General features: G+C 39.9%; 1 protein-coding gene across 3 annotated transcripts in view; it reads left to right on the top strand.

Moving 5' to 3' along the window:
- TTC39A (tetratricopeptide repeat domain 39A) overlaps positions 1-19,934 on the top strand; it is a 37,581-nt gene that overhangs the window by 7,225 nt on the left and 10,422 nt on the right. For all 3 annotated transcript variants that reach the window (XM_015870462.2, XM_015870464.2, XM_015870463.2), the window contains exons 2-13: positions 1,375-1,479; positions 6,761-6,892; positions 7,461-7,537; positions 8,063-8,130; positions 9,747-9,811; positions 11,665-11,764; positions 12,425-12,490; positions 16,305-16,413; positions 17,059-17,126; positions 17,257-17,316; positions 18,055-18,216; positions 19,709-19,800. In XM_015870462.2, the coding sequence (XP_015725948.1) occupies positions 1,375-1,479; positions 6,761-6,892; positions 7,461-7,537; positions 8,063-8,130; positions 9,747-9,811; positions 11,665-11,764; positions 12,425-12,490; positions 16,305-16,413; positions 17,059-17,126; positions 17,257-17,316; positions 18,055-18,216; positions 19,709-19,800 (1,104 nt within the window). The remainder of the gene's footprint in view (positions 1-1,374; positions 1,480-6,760; positions 6,893-7,460; positions 7,538-8,062; positions 8,131-9,746; positions 9,812-11,664; positions 11,765-12,424; positions 12,491-16,304; positions 16,414-17,058; positions 17,127-17,256; positions 17,317-18,054; positions 18,217-19,708; positions 19,801-19,934) is intronic.

The raw sequence follows: 19,934 nt of genomic DNA, 5'->3' as shown, positions 1-19,934 counted from the left end.
TACATGCAGGCAACAAAGTTACTGTAAGTCGGGCTCAGAACAGACTTGGGAAGCCAGGCTGGCATGATAAGGCACATTGCACAAGGAAGTGCTGGGTTAATCCATGTCTGCAGACCACTCAGAGAGTCTCCTGGATGCCGGATTTGCAGCGCATCTCAAGTGTGATGACAGCAGCATCGTGTGATGTCTATTGAAACCTACAATCCTGGTTTTCATATGTATAGTAATGGTCGTTCTTTGCAGTCGTTATTAAGGTCAAAAGCAGAACGCAGCTGCACTGGTTACTGCTGATACTATCTGTCTGCTCTGTGCTCCCCTATCTTTTGTCCTGAAGATGATACCAGGATTTTACTGCCTTTTTCTCCTTTGGGCAGGCTGTGTTTTGCTGTTGTTTAAGGCAGTAAGTTTCCCAGTAACAAGGCAGTTTGCATCTTAGAGCTGTTGGGGTCAGAAACCCACTGAGGATTTTTTTTTGTATTTTCTTGGCAATTTTTGGACCAAACTTGCATGTGACACATTAATGCTGTGTAGCTCTTTGATCATTAGATGCAGATGTTTCAACTGTCCTGACACTGACCAGGTTACTTTAACTTTGTTAGTACAAGGCCTAATTTGTTTCTCCTGCGGGTTTGTGGCCAGCAGTTCCGATGGGGAGGAACTTGGGCCCAAATGTTTTCAGCTGGTCTGTGATATCCCTTTGCCAGTAACCCACAGACCAGCTGAGAGCCCTTGTTGGAAGGTCAGGCTGACATCAGAGTGCCGTGAAGGAGAAAAGTACAGTCAGACTACAAAGATAATCTTCTGACTGGGAGATGCAGCAGGAGACTTGTGTTGGAATGCAGCATTGCTTCTGAGGGACAGTGATGTTCCCAGGAGCATGCACACTGTGAGGCTTTAACCAGCTTGTGTGTCTGTAGTAGTCTCCTGGTCAGGAACCAAGCTGAGTGTGAGCTAAACCACAGCAACTGCAGCAGCTGACGGAACAATCTGGTGTAGTTTGGAATCATCTGACCCTTAAGCAAGTGGCAATCATAAAGTAATGAACCTGCAGCCTTTTTGAGGCTCATGCCCCGTGTTCCTGCTGAACCAGCTCATCAAAATGCCCTGCTCCCACCTGGTACTGCTGCCTGCACAGGTTCCTATTAGCAGCACATGTTCCTTTTTTATCATCAGGAGCCAGAAAACCTGAACTGCTTTCCAGGTGTCCCAGAGCAGGAGCTCAGATAAGAGACACATGAAAAAAGGGCACTCATATTTTGCAAGCATTAGGAGTGGACTGGGAGTAAGTCTAGCACTGGGAAGTTGAAATGTACAAGTATTGTACTTCTAGAAGGAGAACAGATGTGCTGAGTGTATTTTCTCTTCTTCTGGCAGGTCACCAGCATCAGACCTCAACGTGGCATTGCATGAGTGCATGGCAGCTCTGGATTTATTTCTTAGCAACAAGTTCTCAGATGCTTTGGCTTCTTTACAAGCAAAGTAAGTTGGCTACTTTTAAGTTTTCATTTGTTTATTTTCTGCTTCACCGTCTCTTATAAGAATTAACTAGACAGCTAGTTCTCTTAACAATCATTGATAAGACTGGGTGGTTTTGGTTCAGGAAGGGAAGGTAAATAATATATTAAGTTTTGGGGAAGCCAGAATAAGTGCTTTATGCTTGGTTGAGTAAATAACACAATGATCAAAGGTAACTACAGAAAGTTCTGAATTGCTGTCCAAAGAAGTGACCCTTGTTGCTGTAGCACAGGGTATGAGATTTTTGTTTCCTGAAAATAAAATCTATCTAATGATGCTTTTTTTTTTTTTCCTTCCTCCTTTCCCATATTTTCTGGCATATAACAAGCATTGGTAGTCTTACATCAGCAACTGATAATGAATTGTCAAGCTTAGGGTATGTTACTTAAGGTATCAATTCATACATATATATATATATAGAAAGAGTTTGCTTTGTGGCATGGTTATTACTGTTATTTTCTTTAATACTTCCTCACTTGCAGGAACTTTCTCATGGTTTATTTTACACTCAGTGTTGTGCTCATGTGCCCTGATTGCATTGCTGCCCACCTGCAGTCAGTGAGGTCCAGAACTTCTAAAAACTGTTTTATCTTGCCACTTTCTCTGATTTCTTTTTCATACCGTCCTGAAGTTTCCTGTGCTCTTGGCTTGTTAAATCTATGGTTAATTCATGTTTGGTTTTTTTTTCCCTCAGCTTGCTCCATTTATTTTCGAGCCATCAGCAAATTACGTTGTGCCTTTTTTCAGATCACTGGAATATCAAGTGAAATTTGTTGACAATGGAGGTTTTCTCCTTTGCCACCTCAGTTTGCCATTTCCTTTATCCTTAACTGCATGACTTCAGAGGTGTTGGGAGATATCAGTGATCTGATGACTCATGTAACCAGAGCTCTGGGTGTTCACATGCAGAACTCAGTGAAATGACATGCAAACACTTTTCAGTAAACATTATGGCTTTCAGTGTGTACATTTGCTCAGACCTGTATGAGGCCTCAGATATCCTCAGCAGCAGCAGAAGTAGCAGGTTGCATCAGCTTCCTTTCTACCCATTTATCCTTTTACTTACCTAAATCATCCATAAGTATAGCATCAGTGTTCTGCACCTCCTTCACTTCCCCCAAGTCCTCCGCAGGTTGTGGCTGCTCAGGCAGGAGCCACTTAAGGGCAGAAGTGTGTGCTTGAAATCCATCAGGGATTAGTGAATGCTGGAGATCTGCTTTGCTTTGTTGAGGTGGTCACCTCAGTTTTTTGATAGCAGAATTTATGGCTTACCCAGTTAAGTACACTCTGAAAGACATTTGTGATAAATTGTAGGCTCGAGTGTGTTGCTAGAGTTGGTTTTATTCGCAGCAATGTTGTGTTGTGCTTATGTATCATCAGAAGATGTCATTAAAATTGTAAGAAGAATGGCTGTTATCATTAAACTCTGGTAGTAAAGCTCCTGTGCCCATCTGGAAATGCTTATTCAGTTTCTAGCATAAGACAGGGAGATACTTAATTGAAAGGAGGTTTCAATACACTGCAAAACCTGGTGAGGCTGCATTGTTTTTTGAGAATCCATTTTCTTGTATTGCATGCTGTTTCTATCCAGCTTTTGTTGGGCCCTGTAGGATACATTTTGTGAGCTGCTATTCTGTTTCTGTACCTGAGTGTATTGCTTTATTGCAAAACAGTTTTGAAACTGATTTTTCACATTAGCCTGTTATGAGGAAGCCTTACTCCTGTTGTCCTTTGGCAGCAAGGGAAGTACAGACCTACACTATCTGCAAGTGTGATGCAGAAGCAAGATGCTAAATTTCCCCACAGATGATACCCGTCAAAATACCCATCTCTTCAGGGAACGAAGAGAGGGCACATGTGGTAATGCTGACTGTTTTCTTTGGGAGTCATCAGTTCCTCACTGCTGCCTTTTAGTATGCTGAGATTCAGAATTGATTTTCACAGTCCATAAACATTCTATCTCTGTTTAAAGAAATACTGCTCAGTTTCTACGTGCTTGTAAAGAATATCTCACCCCCAATTTTGCAGCTTTACTGGTTGTGTTGTAGGATGTACTCTGCTCTATGTTACGTTATTGTATATTCACTAAATTACTCAGATTTGGCTTCCACGGTGAGTGTATTTCCAACTGATTTGTACCACGTGTAACTGGGAGCAGATTTTGGCAACGTATGAGAGTTAAAATCAGAAGATCTCTCCTAGCAGCTTAAGAAGAAATAGCTAAGGATATTGTCTGGACTTGTTGAGATAAAGCTCTTTTTATCTGTTAGGAAAATAATATCCTCCATAAAGATGAGATTTTGTTTCATAAAAATTATAATCTGGTGTTCTTGCTTCATAGCACAGAACATTTTGTTTCCTGAAACAGTTTTAGCAAAGAAGTTGTAGAGTCAGTTTTCTTTCTTAACGTGGTTATTGTACAGTGGTAGGCTCCAGTTCTCTTTTAACTTATGCTCTGAGTTTGATTAGTTTGATCTCTTATATGGAACATGTGTACTAAGTCTAAAGCAAAGGAATCCTTTCTGTCCCCATGTGTCCCCATCCTACTGAGGCAGCTGGTGTTTGAACCCTGATCCCTCATTCCTGGATATGCCTTGATGAACAGACTCCTCCTCAGTCCTTGCTGTTGGATTTGTTTCACTTGATATGAGCATTTTGATGCTAAATTAGCACACAAAATTGACCCTGGGCTTTCTATAAGCTTGTGATGCATGTCCTACTATTGAGCTACAGTTAAAGAATCCCCAAAAAGATATCTGTGTTTCTCACACAGGAGATTGGCCTTGAGTCAATTCTGAGGTTAAAACACACCAGGCCTTTAGGTTTTCACACTTCATCTGGAGAGGAGAGTTATCAGTGTCTTCCTGTAGGTGCTTGTTTCAAGTGGGAACAGATGCAGGTCTTGAAGAAGGGCAGCGCTACAGAGACGATAGTGGTTGTACTGCAGTTGGAGAGCAGATGTGTGGCATAACTCCATAAATGCCTAAAGATATAATCCTCTTATTCAGCCATGTGATACCAACTATTTGGGTGCGTGATTAATCAGAGTGTTAGTTTATGTCATAAAGGCTACTTAACTCTAGCGGTATCCTGAGGAAGAGTCAAAATGTCCTGCTGAGGAATTGAAAGCAAAAGAAAAAACCAACCCCAAACTGTTACATCCAACAAATTGCTGGAGAGGGAAATCCCTCTTTATCTTTGTGTATGTGAAAAATATGAATTTTCAGAGCAGCGGATTTAATGCTTACCTGCTTTGGTTCTGACAGCAAGTTTCTGAACTTTTGGAAGAGGTCTATTTTAGTGCTTTCCTTCTGCTTTGAATTTGAAAGAGTTTTATTTTAATAAATCTGAGGTGAATTGTGTTTATCTGTGTCAGCTGAGGTTGATGAGAAGTCAAATGAATAGGAACACTTCATATGTTGGCATGTTATAATTTGTTCTTTTCTAGTTACGTTGTCAGCCTACTGAAATAATCTCAGTCTTGGAGACTGAGACAGAGTTGTCCTGACTCCATGGGATTTTAAACCAATTTCTTTATTATTGGTCTGTTCTCCTTTTTCACTCTGGAGATGAGATGGATGGATGTCTGTGTAGTTTGGAGGCTCACAGTGCTTACAGCTGTAGGTCATTTCCCAAAATGGCTTTTCTGCTGGATTGGCTTAGAGGTTGATTGGAGCAACTTGTTAGGTAACCTGTGGATTTAACATGTGCAACTGTGATTTAAGGACAGTCAGTAATTGCTGATTTTCACATGGTTTAAAGATGTGCGCTGCAAATCTCTTCAGTTCAGCCAGCATGTGCCACATGTCTTGGCAAAAAGGAGCCCTCTGGCACTGTGATGGAGGCTGGCAAGGGAGATACCAGGTGTGTGTAATGCTGTGTGTGCCAGCACTAGGTATAATTGTAATCCCTAAATCTGAAAACATATATATACAAGGTGAGTCTGGATCATATAATTGCTGGGATTTCCCTTCATTCATTTTATTGCATGTTGTCACTGAGAAGGTTTCTTTTTGGCTCTGTAAAACAGCCAAACCTCAGGAACTCCTGAGGACATTTTAGGGTGTTTCACTCCAGTCAGCAAAGGAATCAGTGTGTAATGGTGTATGAATGGTTAGAAAGCTTAAAGGGGTTCAGATCACCACAGTGAGGTACTATGGATCACTGATGAGTGCAGGGTTGTCTTAAATTACCCTTAAGATTATATTTCAGTGCAACCCAGATATGTAAACCCAGAGGAGAATGCAAGTGAATTGAGATCTTGTGAAAGCTTGGCAATAGTGATCTATCTGATCTGTTCTAAAAGTATGAACAATTGAAATAACAAATGTAGCTCTTAGGCAGTGTTTATCTGATTTGTGGAATTGATTGTGAGTGAATTAGAAAGGTCCACAGAAAGTGTCTATAGAAGGAATTCATCTGAGCTTTCCCTTCAACCTGTTTCCAAAGTTGTCTTTGTTGGACATGAAGGCCTGAAGATACTTAGATTTGTTAGCAGATGTTTGTAACATGGATATGAAGTAAATGCTGTGTGTGCAAGTGTATAAACCCTGCCTGCCTGAGAAATGGTGCTAGCAATGTCTGCAGATTAGGATTACTTGTATTCCTTGCGTTCTTGCCATATCTTTTGGTTTTCTGTAAAAAAAGATACCATCTGAAGCCCCTCAGAATAGTATCTAAATTGAGCAATTTGGGGTGGAAAGTTGACAGAAGAGGAGGAAAAAGCCATCATGCTTGGTTTAGACTGGAATACAGCTAGTACGAAAATCTGCTTGAAGATGCTGCTGCTTTGGTCAAGGTTATAGTGTTGTGTTACTTGTCTCCTTCAGTCTGTCCTAACTGTCCCAAAATTGAACAATGTCTGGATTTCAGTCATGTATTGTTGAGTACCTTTAGGTAATTTATTAAAGAGAAAAAGAAAAATGATTTTTTTTTTCCCTGAATGGTTAGCCATGTGGTTAATTCCTGTACTTCATATACATTAAGTACCTATCCTTGGCTTGGAATTGGAACATCTCAGCACAGTTATTGACACTGGATCTGTAGACATAATTTCCTTTACAAACCAGAATCTGTTTGCATTTCTTAGTTACATTAACTATTTGCCTGTCTTTTGTGCTTGGTTTCTAATTCATTTAGACCTAGTTCCTATCAGACTAATGTGTTTCTGGAGTTGGATTTGTATTTGTTTTTTAAAGTAATAAAAGCAAAGCAACTCTGCTTTGAGTCTTGTGTTTTCTTGCAGAACTAAAGACAGCATGTATCATGCACTGACTTATGCCACCATACTGGAAATGCAAGCTATGATGACATTTGATCCTCAGGACATAATGAATGCAGGAAACACCATGAAAGAAGCTCAAGCCACCTGTCAAAAGTAAGTGTGGGGCAGTTCAGTTACTAAAGCTGGAAGCTGACATAAAGAGGCCATCTAGTCCAACCTCCTGCTCAATGCTCCTCAATTATGAGGTCAGATCACACACCTTGGTGTTTTCAGAAGTCTCTTCCTGGAAACTTCTGTTTACCACAATATCTGATTTTTCTTTATTCTAAGTTGTATTTTGTCCTACCCATTATGCTGATTCTGCAGTGTCTGGAGGCTATTTACCATTTATAGGTGCTACAGAATCCTTCCATTTGGTGATGATTTTGCTGCAACCAGCTGTTTTGAAACAGTGTGCACACGCACACAAAATGGTTCAAAAAGCTGCCTGATCATTTCCACCGTCAAAATAGGATTCTGTGCACAAAGGATAAAAGGCGGATCTCAGGAGGGTCATACTGACAAGATTTTACATGGAATATTCTCATGTTTGTGTATGTAGTGAGACGACAGTGGATTGATGAACAGCAGAGGTATTTTATAGACTGTAAAGATAGCCAGAAGAAAGATACAGTTCTCATGTTCCTTCATGTTCAGAATGACTGAACTGACTTTTCTGCAGATTTAGGAAGAAATCTACAGTAGCTGATTCCATCAACAACCTTGTGCATAGACAAAGCCTTGAAAACTTTACTGAAGGTAACGCTGCCTCTAATTTGCCTTTTTGTTTGGGTTTTTTCTTTGGAATTAGAATTGTTGGCAGTCTGCAAGAAGGCATTAGGTGAAAGACTCACTGATAGATCTGATGATTTATCAGTGATTTCTGGATTGGTTTTTTGGCAATTGCTGTGTCGCCATGTCCAAAGTTAATGGTTGTTCTATGTTGGCTACTGACTCGGTACTTCCAGAAATTACAATGTAAGGAAGTAACAAGAAGTTAATGTGGAAATGCCAGAAAGGTTCCAGATTCAAGAATTTCTGTAAATAATCTGGGAAATTTCTGCAGAATTTCTCTGTGTACCGTGACTGCTTATCGTTACTGCTTGGGGTTGCTTTGGTAGTTTAGAGCTGAAACAGCGCAGCCAATTCTGAAATTACTTTTCTCAGTTTGAGATTTGCGTGTTTATTCCTTTATTAAAGGTCGAAGTTTTGTTTAATTATTTTTTTATCTGATTGATTTGTTTGTTGGTTTGGTTTTTTTTTCTCCATCCCTTGTGACATTAGAGGAAATCCATGCAGAAATTTGCTATGCTGAATGTTTACTTCAAAGAGCAGCACTCACATTCCTTCAGGTATGGTTTCTTGCATGGCTTGTTGCAAATATAATACCATACATGTTCTCTTTGTTAAAACTGATGAAGTATAGATGGCTGTTGTTTGACCTAGTGGTGTAAAACTCTTTCGTCTGGATGATTTTGTCTGTTTATTTTCATACCCCTTCTTGGCATGAGTAACCTCTAGCACTGGGCCGGTTCAAGTGATGTCTGAAGCTATGGCTGCAATCGTTTTTAGAACTTCCCCATTATAACTGTAAGAGGGACAGGATGGACTATTCTTGTGTTGGTTATCTCTGGTGTTGGTGTCTTGTGTATACAACTGAGAATATACGGTTTGATGTGCCCAAGTCCTCTCTAATTAGTAATTCAGCTTGTTCTGCAGAACAAAGCAAAACAGAATCATGTCTTTGTGTGATTATTTTGATTGCATATTATTGGGATTCAGGTCTCTGGGAATATATAATCAGGAATTACGTGTTTGCTTACAGTGCTTATCTTCTCATCTGTCACTCTTGACAACTTTATTAAGGACAGCTGTCAAAGGCAGATCAGCTGCAGACTGCAGAAATAAGCCCCTACCCTTCAGTTCAGGACGTTAGGCTTCTGACACTAATTTGTCATTCAGTTTCTTCTAGAGTTTGCTTCTGGGAAGTTTGATCAGATCGAGTTATTTTCCTGACTGGCAGAAGGATGGAAAGCTCTTTGGGCCAGGCTCTGTCTCTTTGTTTACATCCTGATGAGCATGACTGGGGCCCATTTTCTTGTCAATAACAGTAAAGCGTTCATCTAATCTATGCTCTTTTCTCCACAATGTGTTGTACAGGCTCTCAAAATACCATCCACCAGAAAAAAGTCATCTGCTAAAACACATGTAGCCTTCTTGTCCCAAAGTAATAGCAGATATCAAAACAAAGCAGAATAACAGATTAGATGTGATTAATGGAGCAAGAAACTAACACCAGAAATTTCTGAGACTAAAGACTTCTCTCTTTGGGATACAGCTGTTGACTAATAGTTCCCCAGATACTTTCCTGTAACTTCTCAGTTCATTATAGCAAGTAAAGTACCATGCTACCATACAAGTATGGGGCTTGTAGATACTTGATTCAGACCAGAAAGAGCATATCCTGCATAACTTTACTTACCCTGCTTCCTTTTTTAGGATATGAAACTATATTCTGTAGACTTGAGGACAGGCAGTTATTTGTGTCTGGTGCTGAGCCAGGAAACATTCAAATCTTAATCAGGCTGAAGGACAAATGAGAAAACTATCTTTTTTGAAGCAGTTACAAGTGCATGTACTGTGGAGGCCATTCGTTAGCTTAGCTCCCTGTGTTCAGTATGGGAATTCTAATGGTCCACAGGTCATGGGGGCATCAAAGTCAAGCATGTATATATGTATATTTATATATATATATATGTGTATATATAGTGCGTGTACATATATATGTATAAAGAGAGTAGAAGTATTTAAATGTAGAAAGGAAGCCGTAAGTCTATGTATTGTTTCTTAGAGAATTACACTGTGTGTGATGATGGTTATGTTCTGGGCATGTGTTCATCTCCAGATGATAAAAGCTGTTTATAATGCTTATAAATTTGTATTGCTTGTGTGTCTTCCTTTATAACAGGATGAGAATATGGTTAGCTTCATAAAAGGAGGCATCAAAGTCAGAAACAGTTACCAAACATACAGGTATGTTAGAGTGATGATAAAATTAAGTGTACTCTTCAAGTATTAAGTGAAATTCTCCATTCACAAATGAATTAGTGGTTTGTTTGTTCCAGCCTTTATTATGGGCCTTGCTTCTAGAACCTTTCTTAGCCCACTTGGATTCCTTCTTTGTAAAATGAAAGACACTAAAGTTATGGTTGATTTGTTTACAGATTTGCACTAGGTAGGCAGGGAATAGGGAGGGGGAAAAAAAGGTAGTGAACTCTTTCCCTGTTAACTCCCTGGTTTGCCTACTTCAGATGAGACTGCATGAAACAGCTTATGAAATAGCATTTCTTTATTGTTCTAGATGCAGCTTTTTTTTGGAACCTTGAAAACCAGTAGGTGATGTGTGAATAATTCGATTAAAAAGGCATGAAACAAAAAAATTAAGAGAAAATAAACTGAAGAGCTTGCAATGGAAAATGTAACTGACTTCAAAAAAAGGTCAAACAAATTTACAGGAAATAGGCTTATCGGGGCTAATTAGAATAGAACAGATGCAGGCTCTCCACGTCACAAAGTCACTGAACAGGCAATTCCTAGAGGATGCTTTCCCAAGCATATGTCACTGTCTGTGTGAAATATTGGGTTAGCTGGACCTTTAATCTGGTTAAGTAAGGCAGTTGTTGTACTCTAAAGAGAAGGTGCATGCTATTAAAAATGATAAGCAGGGTTGCTTATCTGAACTTGCAATATGTCCATTACTTGGTGTCTAGAAGCTAAAAACATCTGTGTATTTATGTTCGGGCAGTAATGGAGGGCTGTTTTCAACATGTTCAAAGTGTTCTGAAGTGCAGTAGTAAATTCTGAAAAGACTCATTAAAATGTATATGGTGGGAAGCATGCTCAGCTCTGCCTCAATAAATTAAGAACAGTTCTAGTGTATGTAAAAGCAGAGTGCTATAAATCCAATAGGACTTAGGTGGTCTCCTTCAAAAGAATGATAAAAGCAACTTGCATATTACTAGAACATATTTTAACAGGGCAAGTTTTTATGTGAGATTGGCAGTTATGGTTTTTGTACCTTTGATGTGGCAAGAAATAATTACTTCGAGCCCTGCTGACGGTGTGGTGTGGAAGGTTACAGAGAAAATGATGAAATGGGACTTTTATTTGCATTGATTGATATTTATCACAACGTAATTGGTGGTATAAGAAACCGACTTTCTTTTCCCTGCTGTCAGCAGAACAGCAGCAGAACTCCCAGCAGAGATGTTAAGGGGAAATGTTGCAGAGAATCAGTTTTTAAAACTCTCTTTCAGGGCTGAAAATTTACCATATGCTATAAAAAGGATGGAGTGAAATAATTTAGAAAGAAGCATTTTGCTGTAAGTGCATAAAATGTTTGCCTGTGTACCGAACACATAATAACATCCAGTCCAGGTTCTCCAGAAGGATGCTGAAAGGGAGAAAGGTGACAGCATCCATTTGTGCAGTCTGGAGGTGACCAATCCATTGTAAATGCTGCAATTGCAACAAAAAGTCGTATATCCATTAGCAACAGTCAGCAGATAAAAACTGGGCAGCCTGAACAGAAATTAAAGCAGTTTTTTTCCCCTGAGCAATAAACAAAATGAACTAAAACAGCATTGTGATAAACGCATGGCTGTGGAAAGCTTGGGGACAAAACAGCTTCAGATCTGGTAGGATTATGCAGGGAAATAAAGGGATACTACAGAAGTGAGGTCTGTGACCATTAGAAAAAACAAGTAGTGATTTCTGATAACCCATCCATTTAAAAATAAATTATAATTGTCTTTTCCTGTATTGAACAAAATGTTCTTTGATTGAACAAGCACAGAATGAGAACACAATTTTTTTTGCCTTCTCAGGGAGCTGGACAGTCTCATACAGTCTCCACATTATGTCAAAGGAGAGAACCATCTTCATTTTGAGGGAGGTGTAAAGCTTGGAGTCGGAGCCTTTAATTTGGTACGTACCAGCAGTTCTTCTCTCGAGCTGAAAATGTTGATAACTTAGATGCCTGAACAGTTCTGTGGACATCAGTGTTGCTGATCATGTAGTTAGAGGCTGCTGTTTCATGCCACTGTTTGCATCCTGCTCTGAAAACAAGGGGTCGGATGGTGATGGTTTGTGTGGCAGCACACAGCAGGATGCTGCTTGGTAGATCAGAGACACTGACCCAGAGGTGCAGAAGGGTGCAGTGGTTGTTGAGATGATGGACTGCAGAAAGTGCCTGGTGCTTCCCTCAGCTCGCCTTAAGCTGTGTGAGAGTCTGGCACCGGCCCCACTGATGGATTTAGCGCACACAGAACAAACATGTTCTGTGCAGCACACACCCAGTATTTCTGAAACTTCCCAGAAGTGCTGCAGATACTGAATGTACGTGCTGTGTAAACATCTTTCTGTCAGGGAATCCTGGAGACGCAGCAGTCCTGAGTTAAATGGATATTTCTGTATAAATTGTATACAAAAAACAGACAGTATATAAATTTACCCAGGAAATCCTCAGATATATAAAGATGGTTTTAGTAGTTTGTATTGACTATTTATTATGTTTGGGAAAGTGGCATGAGGCAATCTTTAGCTGAGACACAGAAATCTGCTACTGTTGCTTTTCTTTTCCCATAGACATTATCCATGTTTCCTGCACGAATTCTGAGGTTACTGGAGTTTGTTGGATTTTCTGGAAACAAGGTAAAGGTGCAGTAAGTGCTGTTGGTGTATTTCCCTCACTAAGTATAAAGTGTCAGAAGTTTCTCTCCTTTCTCACATTAGTTGTAACTGAAACGCACTGATAGCTGTCACAACACATTGCCGGCACTGGGAGAGTAACTATTGCAGCTCCTGCATGCATCCAGTTGGAAAAGAAATATATCCATTTCATTTCTGATTCTTTTTTTTTTTTTCTCCATGTCTTTAATGATCTCCATGGCGCCTACATTCTCTTTGCCTAAAGAGCAGTAAGTGCTTTTTTGCTCAGAGTAACCGGTCTGACCTGTGTTGCTTGTGCATACAGATTGTGGCCAGTTTGGCAATGAAGCACCACTAAACTTGTGTGAACTGCAGTAACTCTACATAGGGCAAATGGACAGAAAGTGATACACTCTCTGTATTGGCTTTGTCAGATGCATTGTTTCAAAACAGGATACTGAATTATACTATATTAAGGAAACATTAAGGTTCACTTAGCCTAAACTGCTAGTTAAATGTATTTCATAAATGTCAGATGTGAAGTGTTTGATATCCCTCAAACACAGCAAAAGCAGCATAAACAAATAAAAACTAAACTATTTCATAATGTAACTTTCTATTTACCAAACAAACCTAATGGAGAAAAAGGGTTTCTTAATCAGAGCTGTATCCTTAGGTGACAAGTGGGTGAGTGCCATTGATATTTGATTAGTATATAGGAAGGATCATAGATTTGGAAATAAAGCATCACATTTAAAAACAAGGAACATTTGGCAGAGTATTAATTTGAATTTGGAAATTTCAGGTAGCATATCAGGAGCTGTTTCACAGGCAGTAAAGGCAGAAATCCTATACTTTCACCTATCTGTTATGAAAACAGAGTGTCTAAAGCAAAATATTATCTTAGGAAATATAAAGGTAATTCATGTACCATCAGAATTCTGCAAATGAAATCTCATGGAATCACCATTGGCTTGGGCTTGGAGAGACCCATCTAGATTTGTTGAACACTCGTCCTATTACTGCAGATGGAAATTTTCCCTTTAATTGAATTTCTGTTCCATTCTTTTGGCCCTGGGGTTTGTTGTATGGCTGTGAGTGGGCTGCAGTTTGTGTTGATGAATCAGATTCTGTTCCAGTTTTTTAATATCTGTCTGAAGCATGACCTATATTACCATAAATTTAAGCAAAAGAACTGGTATCTGTACAGTACACAAAAAACCACCCTATTATTTTAAGTATATTCTTTTAATTTATGCTTTTGGTGTGAATCGTATGTTTATTAAAAGTGGATGTAAAACTGCATTAAGGTATCTCCCACAGTACTGATCTGCCTTAGAGCTAGCAGACTTTCCTTCTCTCCGACATGTCGTGGCTGTTAGTCATGGAGGACATGCCCAAAGCTGGATTAATTCCTCAGCCAGCTGTGGGTGCTGCAGACATCAATTTAACTGTAGTCTGGAGTCCCAGAGCAGTAGGTAGGATATGATTGAAAGTTATACTTTTATAAATTTGCCTGAGGCTGCCCTTGTTCCCTTCCACTCAAAGAAGTGCCAGTTGTGCCATTCTCAGTTTGAGCTCCTTTCCCCTTGTATCATTAGTCAAACTGAGAGCTTATTTGTGTTTAGTGGCATGGCCCTACATTTAGGTATTGACGTTCAAGGGACAGGAATGCAGTTTTACCTGATTTCATAAGGAATTCTGTGTTGAGGTATAGACATAGTGCATTGGCAGGTGCGCTGTACTGAGCAGGATGGCCTTCTCCACACACCCAGGTAGTCGGTGAGGAATGTATCCTATCCAGACTTCTCTTGTTTAATGATGACTAACTTCTGGTGAGTGGTCACAAGACTCCTCTGGCTAATATATGCTGTCATTCTTAGTTTATGGAATGCTGCAGATATTGTGCTGCTAAGCTGTAGGAAAATTTGACATGAGTCAGCCATATGTTGTGTGCAGCTCATCAGAGGGTCAGCTGGCAGCATGAATTCAAGGAAAGGCAGGGAAATTTTCAGATAGAAACAATTTCTTTCAAATTCTACGTTCTGATGTGGGAGGACACTTTTTCCCGAGGCAACTGAACTGATGAATTTTTGATGTCTCAGTTTATAATAAAATGAATTCCAGTTTCCCACTAAGCATCTTTTTGATTTACATTTCAGTCTCCTGCAGGTTTGAGACTAAAGTTATTTATTGGGATGCATTCAGGTGCCCAGTCTACCAGCTTAATTAGTTCTTCATAAAAGCTATTAGTAGTATCCATCCTTGCTACACCTTCAATAATGTGATCAGGTCATTGGATGTGAACAGTGACCTTGTTTTGCTTTCTTCATGTCGGTCTGTAATTAAACAAGAATGATAAAATGCAAGAGCTTTCATGTCAGGAAATTAGATGTATTTTAGTCACAGCTGATACAGATATGAATCAGTCCATGTGTTCTCTAATAATGCTTTTGAGCTTTGTTCTGTTCATCCCACATTCACTGTGGGAATACCCACTGCTCACCTGGGGACTCCTGTTTGAGATAACGTTGGGTATCTTGGATCAAATCAATGGGATATCACTTTTCCTTCTAATGTAGTGGCAATTAAGAGCATGGAATGTTCTGAGTAACTTGCAAAGGAAGACGAAGGAAGAAAAGTGTGTTGCTTTCCTGCTCTGTATTAGACCTTATGCTCTGCAGGGTAATCTCCATCTTGCGTTGATGTTATTTGAGTATTTTAGAGGAATTACTGCCACATGTTCATGTTGGCTTGACGCCTCTTTGATATTGTAGCAGTCTGTCCTGTAATAGACTGTTTGGAAGCACATCCTGGTCTTTTGGCATTGCTCCCGTCACCGGTGTCATAGGTGTGGGTTATTTACAGGTGTTAAAGGGTACTTCCTTAAAATTACATATAATGCTTAGTGGCTGGCACCAGTGAGTGTAATTTGTTTAGACAGTAACTCTTTAGGCTCAAGTAGCAGACTGGGCATGGAGATCCCCAGCTGATCCCTGCTGAGGATAGTGTGGGTGTCATAACATTGCCCAACTCATGACACCTCTTAGTTTTGCTGACTAATCTCCATTGCCCCCTTCTGGAGAAGGAGATGTGTTTAGCGAGGTGATTCAGAGAGCATGACAGGCTTCTGCACTGAGTTGTTGCTCAGAGGAGTGTGTCCATCTCTGCCAGCTGCAGAGGGAGCTGGGGCAGCCTGGCTGGCTGGGCACAGTGGCTAAATCATGCTTCTCAGTGATAGCAGTCGTCATCCCACTTTTGTTGTCCCACCATAACAAAAGCAGTTTGCAAGGATTTGGGAAGGAGGAGCAGCTCTGTGGAAGCCTTCTCAGTAATAAGCATTGCAATATTGTAAGAACTACTTCTTGATTTGGATGGAGCTTGAAACTTCTTCGCTCACTTGGGATATGAATACAGCTTTACACTTGATGGCCTTAGTTCTTCCCAAAGGGAACTGAAGCATTCTTCTTTATGTTATATTTTCCCACCCATGATAGCAGTCCAGCAGCCCTGCTTCATTTGTTAATGTGCTTACTGACATCTTTCAGCTCTGTAATCCTTTGCCCTGCTAGTTGCAGGGTTTTTACTTTCCCTGATGTCTTTCCCAGAGATTAAGCATTGACTCCTTGAAAAGCTGCTAGGTAACTTCATATGCGTGTTTATGTCTCTGATTGCTATGTAAGGAGTTTGCATCAGTGTATTTTGGGACTATGGTGAGTGAGCAGTCTACAAATGACAGCACAGAAGTTAACAAACTGGCAATAAGTGCCTTTGGTTCTTCTCCAATTCTTTGTCTTCCTCACCTCTGTCTGCACAGGAGCGTGGTCTGCTGCAGCTTCAAGAAGGAGCATCCTCATACAGCTTTAGGTCGGTGCTGTGTACCATGCTGTTGCTTTGCTATCATACTTTCATGACCTTTGTGTTAGGTAAGATTGCTTATCATAACTCTTGGATTTGATGAATTCATGTGGGAGGTGGGGGAAAAAGATTATTTCTTCACCTCTGTGTTGGTGAAATGTTTGTTCATAATCAGATTAAATGTACATCATTTGTGGCTGGCTTTACAATTGTGATTGTACCTGAAGGGAGTATCTTAATCTTCAAGATGGAAGTTTGTGTAATGCATAAGATGGGAGAAAATGGGGGATAACAAAAGAAGTCGTGAGAGCTAAATCTGTCTTGTGTGGAAGCTTGAAATTTGGGAGGTTGAAATCATAACTATAAATGAGATTACCTTCCTGAATACTTTGATCATATTTAGAAGTCATCTTTGTCTTTCTGGGAGATGGTGGCTTCTAACTGAGAGCAGACTTCCCAGTTAGCTACTATTAGAAGTTTTTCAAAGTGTATAGGTCTACACACACTTTCAGTTCATTAAGCACAGTGTTGTTTGGATCTTCCTGCTTGCTGGCTTAGTGAAACACCAACCTGTATTTACGCCTGATTTATGAGATAAAGGAACTTCTGTATTGGCCAAATGAAGATGGCTATCAGTACCTTACCTTCCTGTTTTGTCTTGGGTTTTTTTACTTACTATTTTTTTTTATCACTTGCATTTTTATGCACTCTAGGGACAGGAAAAGGAAATGTTGAGGAGGCAGAAAGGCTACTTAAACCTTACTTGGCTCGCTATCCAAAGGTAAACTGAATCATAATTCAGAATAGTATGATTGCTTGATGTTTCCCTGCCAAATAGCTAAGATATAGACTATATAGTCAGCTTGAAAAGTGTTAAAGAATACTTGTATTTTTATTATTATTTATTACAGGGAGCCATATTCCTGTTTTTTGCAGGCAGGATAGAAACGCTGAAGGGTAATATTGATGCGGTAAGTAATCCATTTGCTCTTGAGAAAATAAGCCTCAAAAGCTTCAGAAAAACTTCTCCCGGAACCATGTTTCCTGTTTGTGTAATGCTTCCTGTGGCTTTGGCCTGTATGAATTTATAGTTCATGATTTACAAAGAGGAATTTTGAAAACTCTTTTGATCAGCTTGTTGGATCTGCTCTTGTCACTGCCCTTGATTTGTGGTGATAACCTCATCCACCAGTATCAAAGGCACAGTTTTTTCATTGTCTTTCGTATACTGAAGCAAGCTGTACCTTTAATAACATCCGCTGATAATCTTCTGCCTTTGTTCTGAATGAAGTCAGTCATACAAGGCTTGCAACAGTTAAAGTGCTGGAGAATTCATGTCTAAAATACTGCAAGACTTGAGTATCAGCAGCTCTTTAGCTCCTTGAAGCCTTTGGAGCTATGACAGTAAATGTCAGCTGCACGTCTGTCCTCTGATTTTAGTTTCCCAAGGGACTAACATTCATTTTACCTGAATGTAGGACTGAATACATAGGCCAGGAATGGGAAGCTCTGTGGCAGGGTTGAACTTCCTAACCTCAGGGTAACTGGAGTCAAGGATCTCTTACATGAAGTCACCAGATATGACAGGGAATGCTGGGTTGTTTTTAATTAGAAAGTTGCAGGAGTAACTATGAAAGCAGATCATGGAGACTCTGGGTCTATTGCATTTACATGGGATTAAGGCAGTATCTGGAAATCTCTCTGTGCAGGCAGTTAATAGGTATGAAGAATGCTGTGAGGCTCAGCAGTACTGGAAGCAGTTTCATCACATGTGTTACTGGGAGCTGATGTGGTGCTTCACCTACAAGCGCCAGTGGAAGATGGCCTTCTTTTATGCAGATCTGCTGAGCAAAGAAAACACCTGGTCAAAGGTAAGTTAAGCAGAGCAGGGACAAAGCATTGAGTGGCATGTGTAAGGCCCTGTAGTATCCATTAACTCTTAATCAGAGCTGGCCTTTTGTAGCTTTGAGCTGGCTGAAAACTACAAAACAAATTCTGAGCTGTTTTGGCTTATAAAACAACATAAAGTGTGAACATTCAAACCAGAACAGATTACGGGCAAACAAAAATCTTTTGGGCCCCATTTGTAGATGAAGAATAACCTGCTAAAGATGTTCTGCTGTGTATTGACTGGTCATTTTATCAGCACACAGCAGGTAGTGGCAAGCTGCCATTTCTTTCATTATATTAAGGACATAAGCTCTGTTGGTGATGAGTGAGGCTAACTGTGATGGTGCCTCTCTGATAATAAGTGTAATCAGAAGATGTGCTGTGCTGTGTGCACATAGAAAGAAGTTCTCAGGTCCAGAAGCTTGTCCTCAACTTAATGTTGTCAACTTAACGAAGCTAATAGCTTGTCCTCAACCTTCACCTGAGTCCCAGGGAAGTTTTAAGTCTGTTAAGTGGGTGCTGAGGTTAACAGGTGTTAACTGCTTTGTTGCATTGTGAGCACACTGTGTGTGTATAAGGAAGGCATATCACTTTGTTTTTCCCCCTACTACACATTGTATGGATTCACCAAATACAGTCACATGTGAGCTGAGGTCTGAACATCCATTTGAGAGCAGCTCACACAGTGCTCCCAATTGGGTAAAATCTGCAGCAAGGACTCCTTGTGCCCTTGGGAATTCCAGCAATGCTTTGAGCCGGATTCTGGTCTGAATAGCTCCCACAGGACTGTCCTTTAGAAGAGAAGCAGCACTTCGCCAGGAGCTCAGATATCCTGTATGATTGATATTAATGTGTGTCCTTTTAAACTGTGTGTAGATTTTAGTAGTATATTGCAGTGGCCTTAGGGCAGCAGTGAAAGTGCTTCCTATTAATAGGAATTTTTCTTGATAGCAAAATATTAAATACATGAACTGAGTGAATGGTGGTCACGCAAATGGACACTTAGATCCTGATGTAAATAAATAGTCCAAGTTTAAAATGCTTTTCCTGAAAAACTCCTGGAACTTCTGGTTAATTTAATCTCCTTAAAGCAATACTCAAAACTCACAAGGATTATTCTGTGCCACTCCGTATGTTGTAACACACTGTGTGCTGCTTTGCTTTCTTTGGTTGCTCAGAAATCCCTGTGAAATCAGTGCATTTCCTAACCTGAAATAATGGAATAACTTAAATACTGTGCTTGTACATGTGTTCATGGAATGTGAACATAAGCTGATGAGAAGAAAACAAAGACATGCATAATTAATAACAAAAAATTCCTTTCTAAAATACTTATCTCCTGCTTACAATTTGTAAGGTTACCTCTTTATGAGCCAAAGCAGCACCTCTTTGTTGCTGTTCTGTCCTTTGTATCAATAGTGGTGATGCTGTAGATTCATCTTTCTGTACAGATATCCTTGATTGCATTTGCAGGCTACCTATATTTACATGAAGGCTGCTTATCTCAGCATGTTCGGGCCGGATGACTGCAGTCCTTTTGGAGACAACGAAGTTGAATTATTTAGGTAAAATTTGCTAACTACTAATTAAAAGAATTTTGTATCAAATCAGTGTTTGGGGAAGAGAAGAAAAATTATTCATAATATGGTTTGGAAGATCTGCATAATGAACGTTGGAAATGGTAGGAAATTGCAGAATG

This window comes from Coturnix japonica, chromosome 8 (genome assembly GCF_001577835.2).
Source record: "Coturnix japonica isolate 7356 chromosome 8, Coturnix japonica 2.1, whole genome shotgun sequence".
In the NCBI taxonomy this organism is placed as follows: domain Eukaryota; kingdom Metazoa; phylum Chordata; class Aves; order Galliformes; family Phasianidae; genus Coturnix; species Coturnix japonica.
This window is presented reverse-complemented; position numbering and strand designations above follow the sequence as displayed.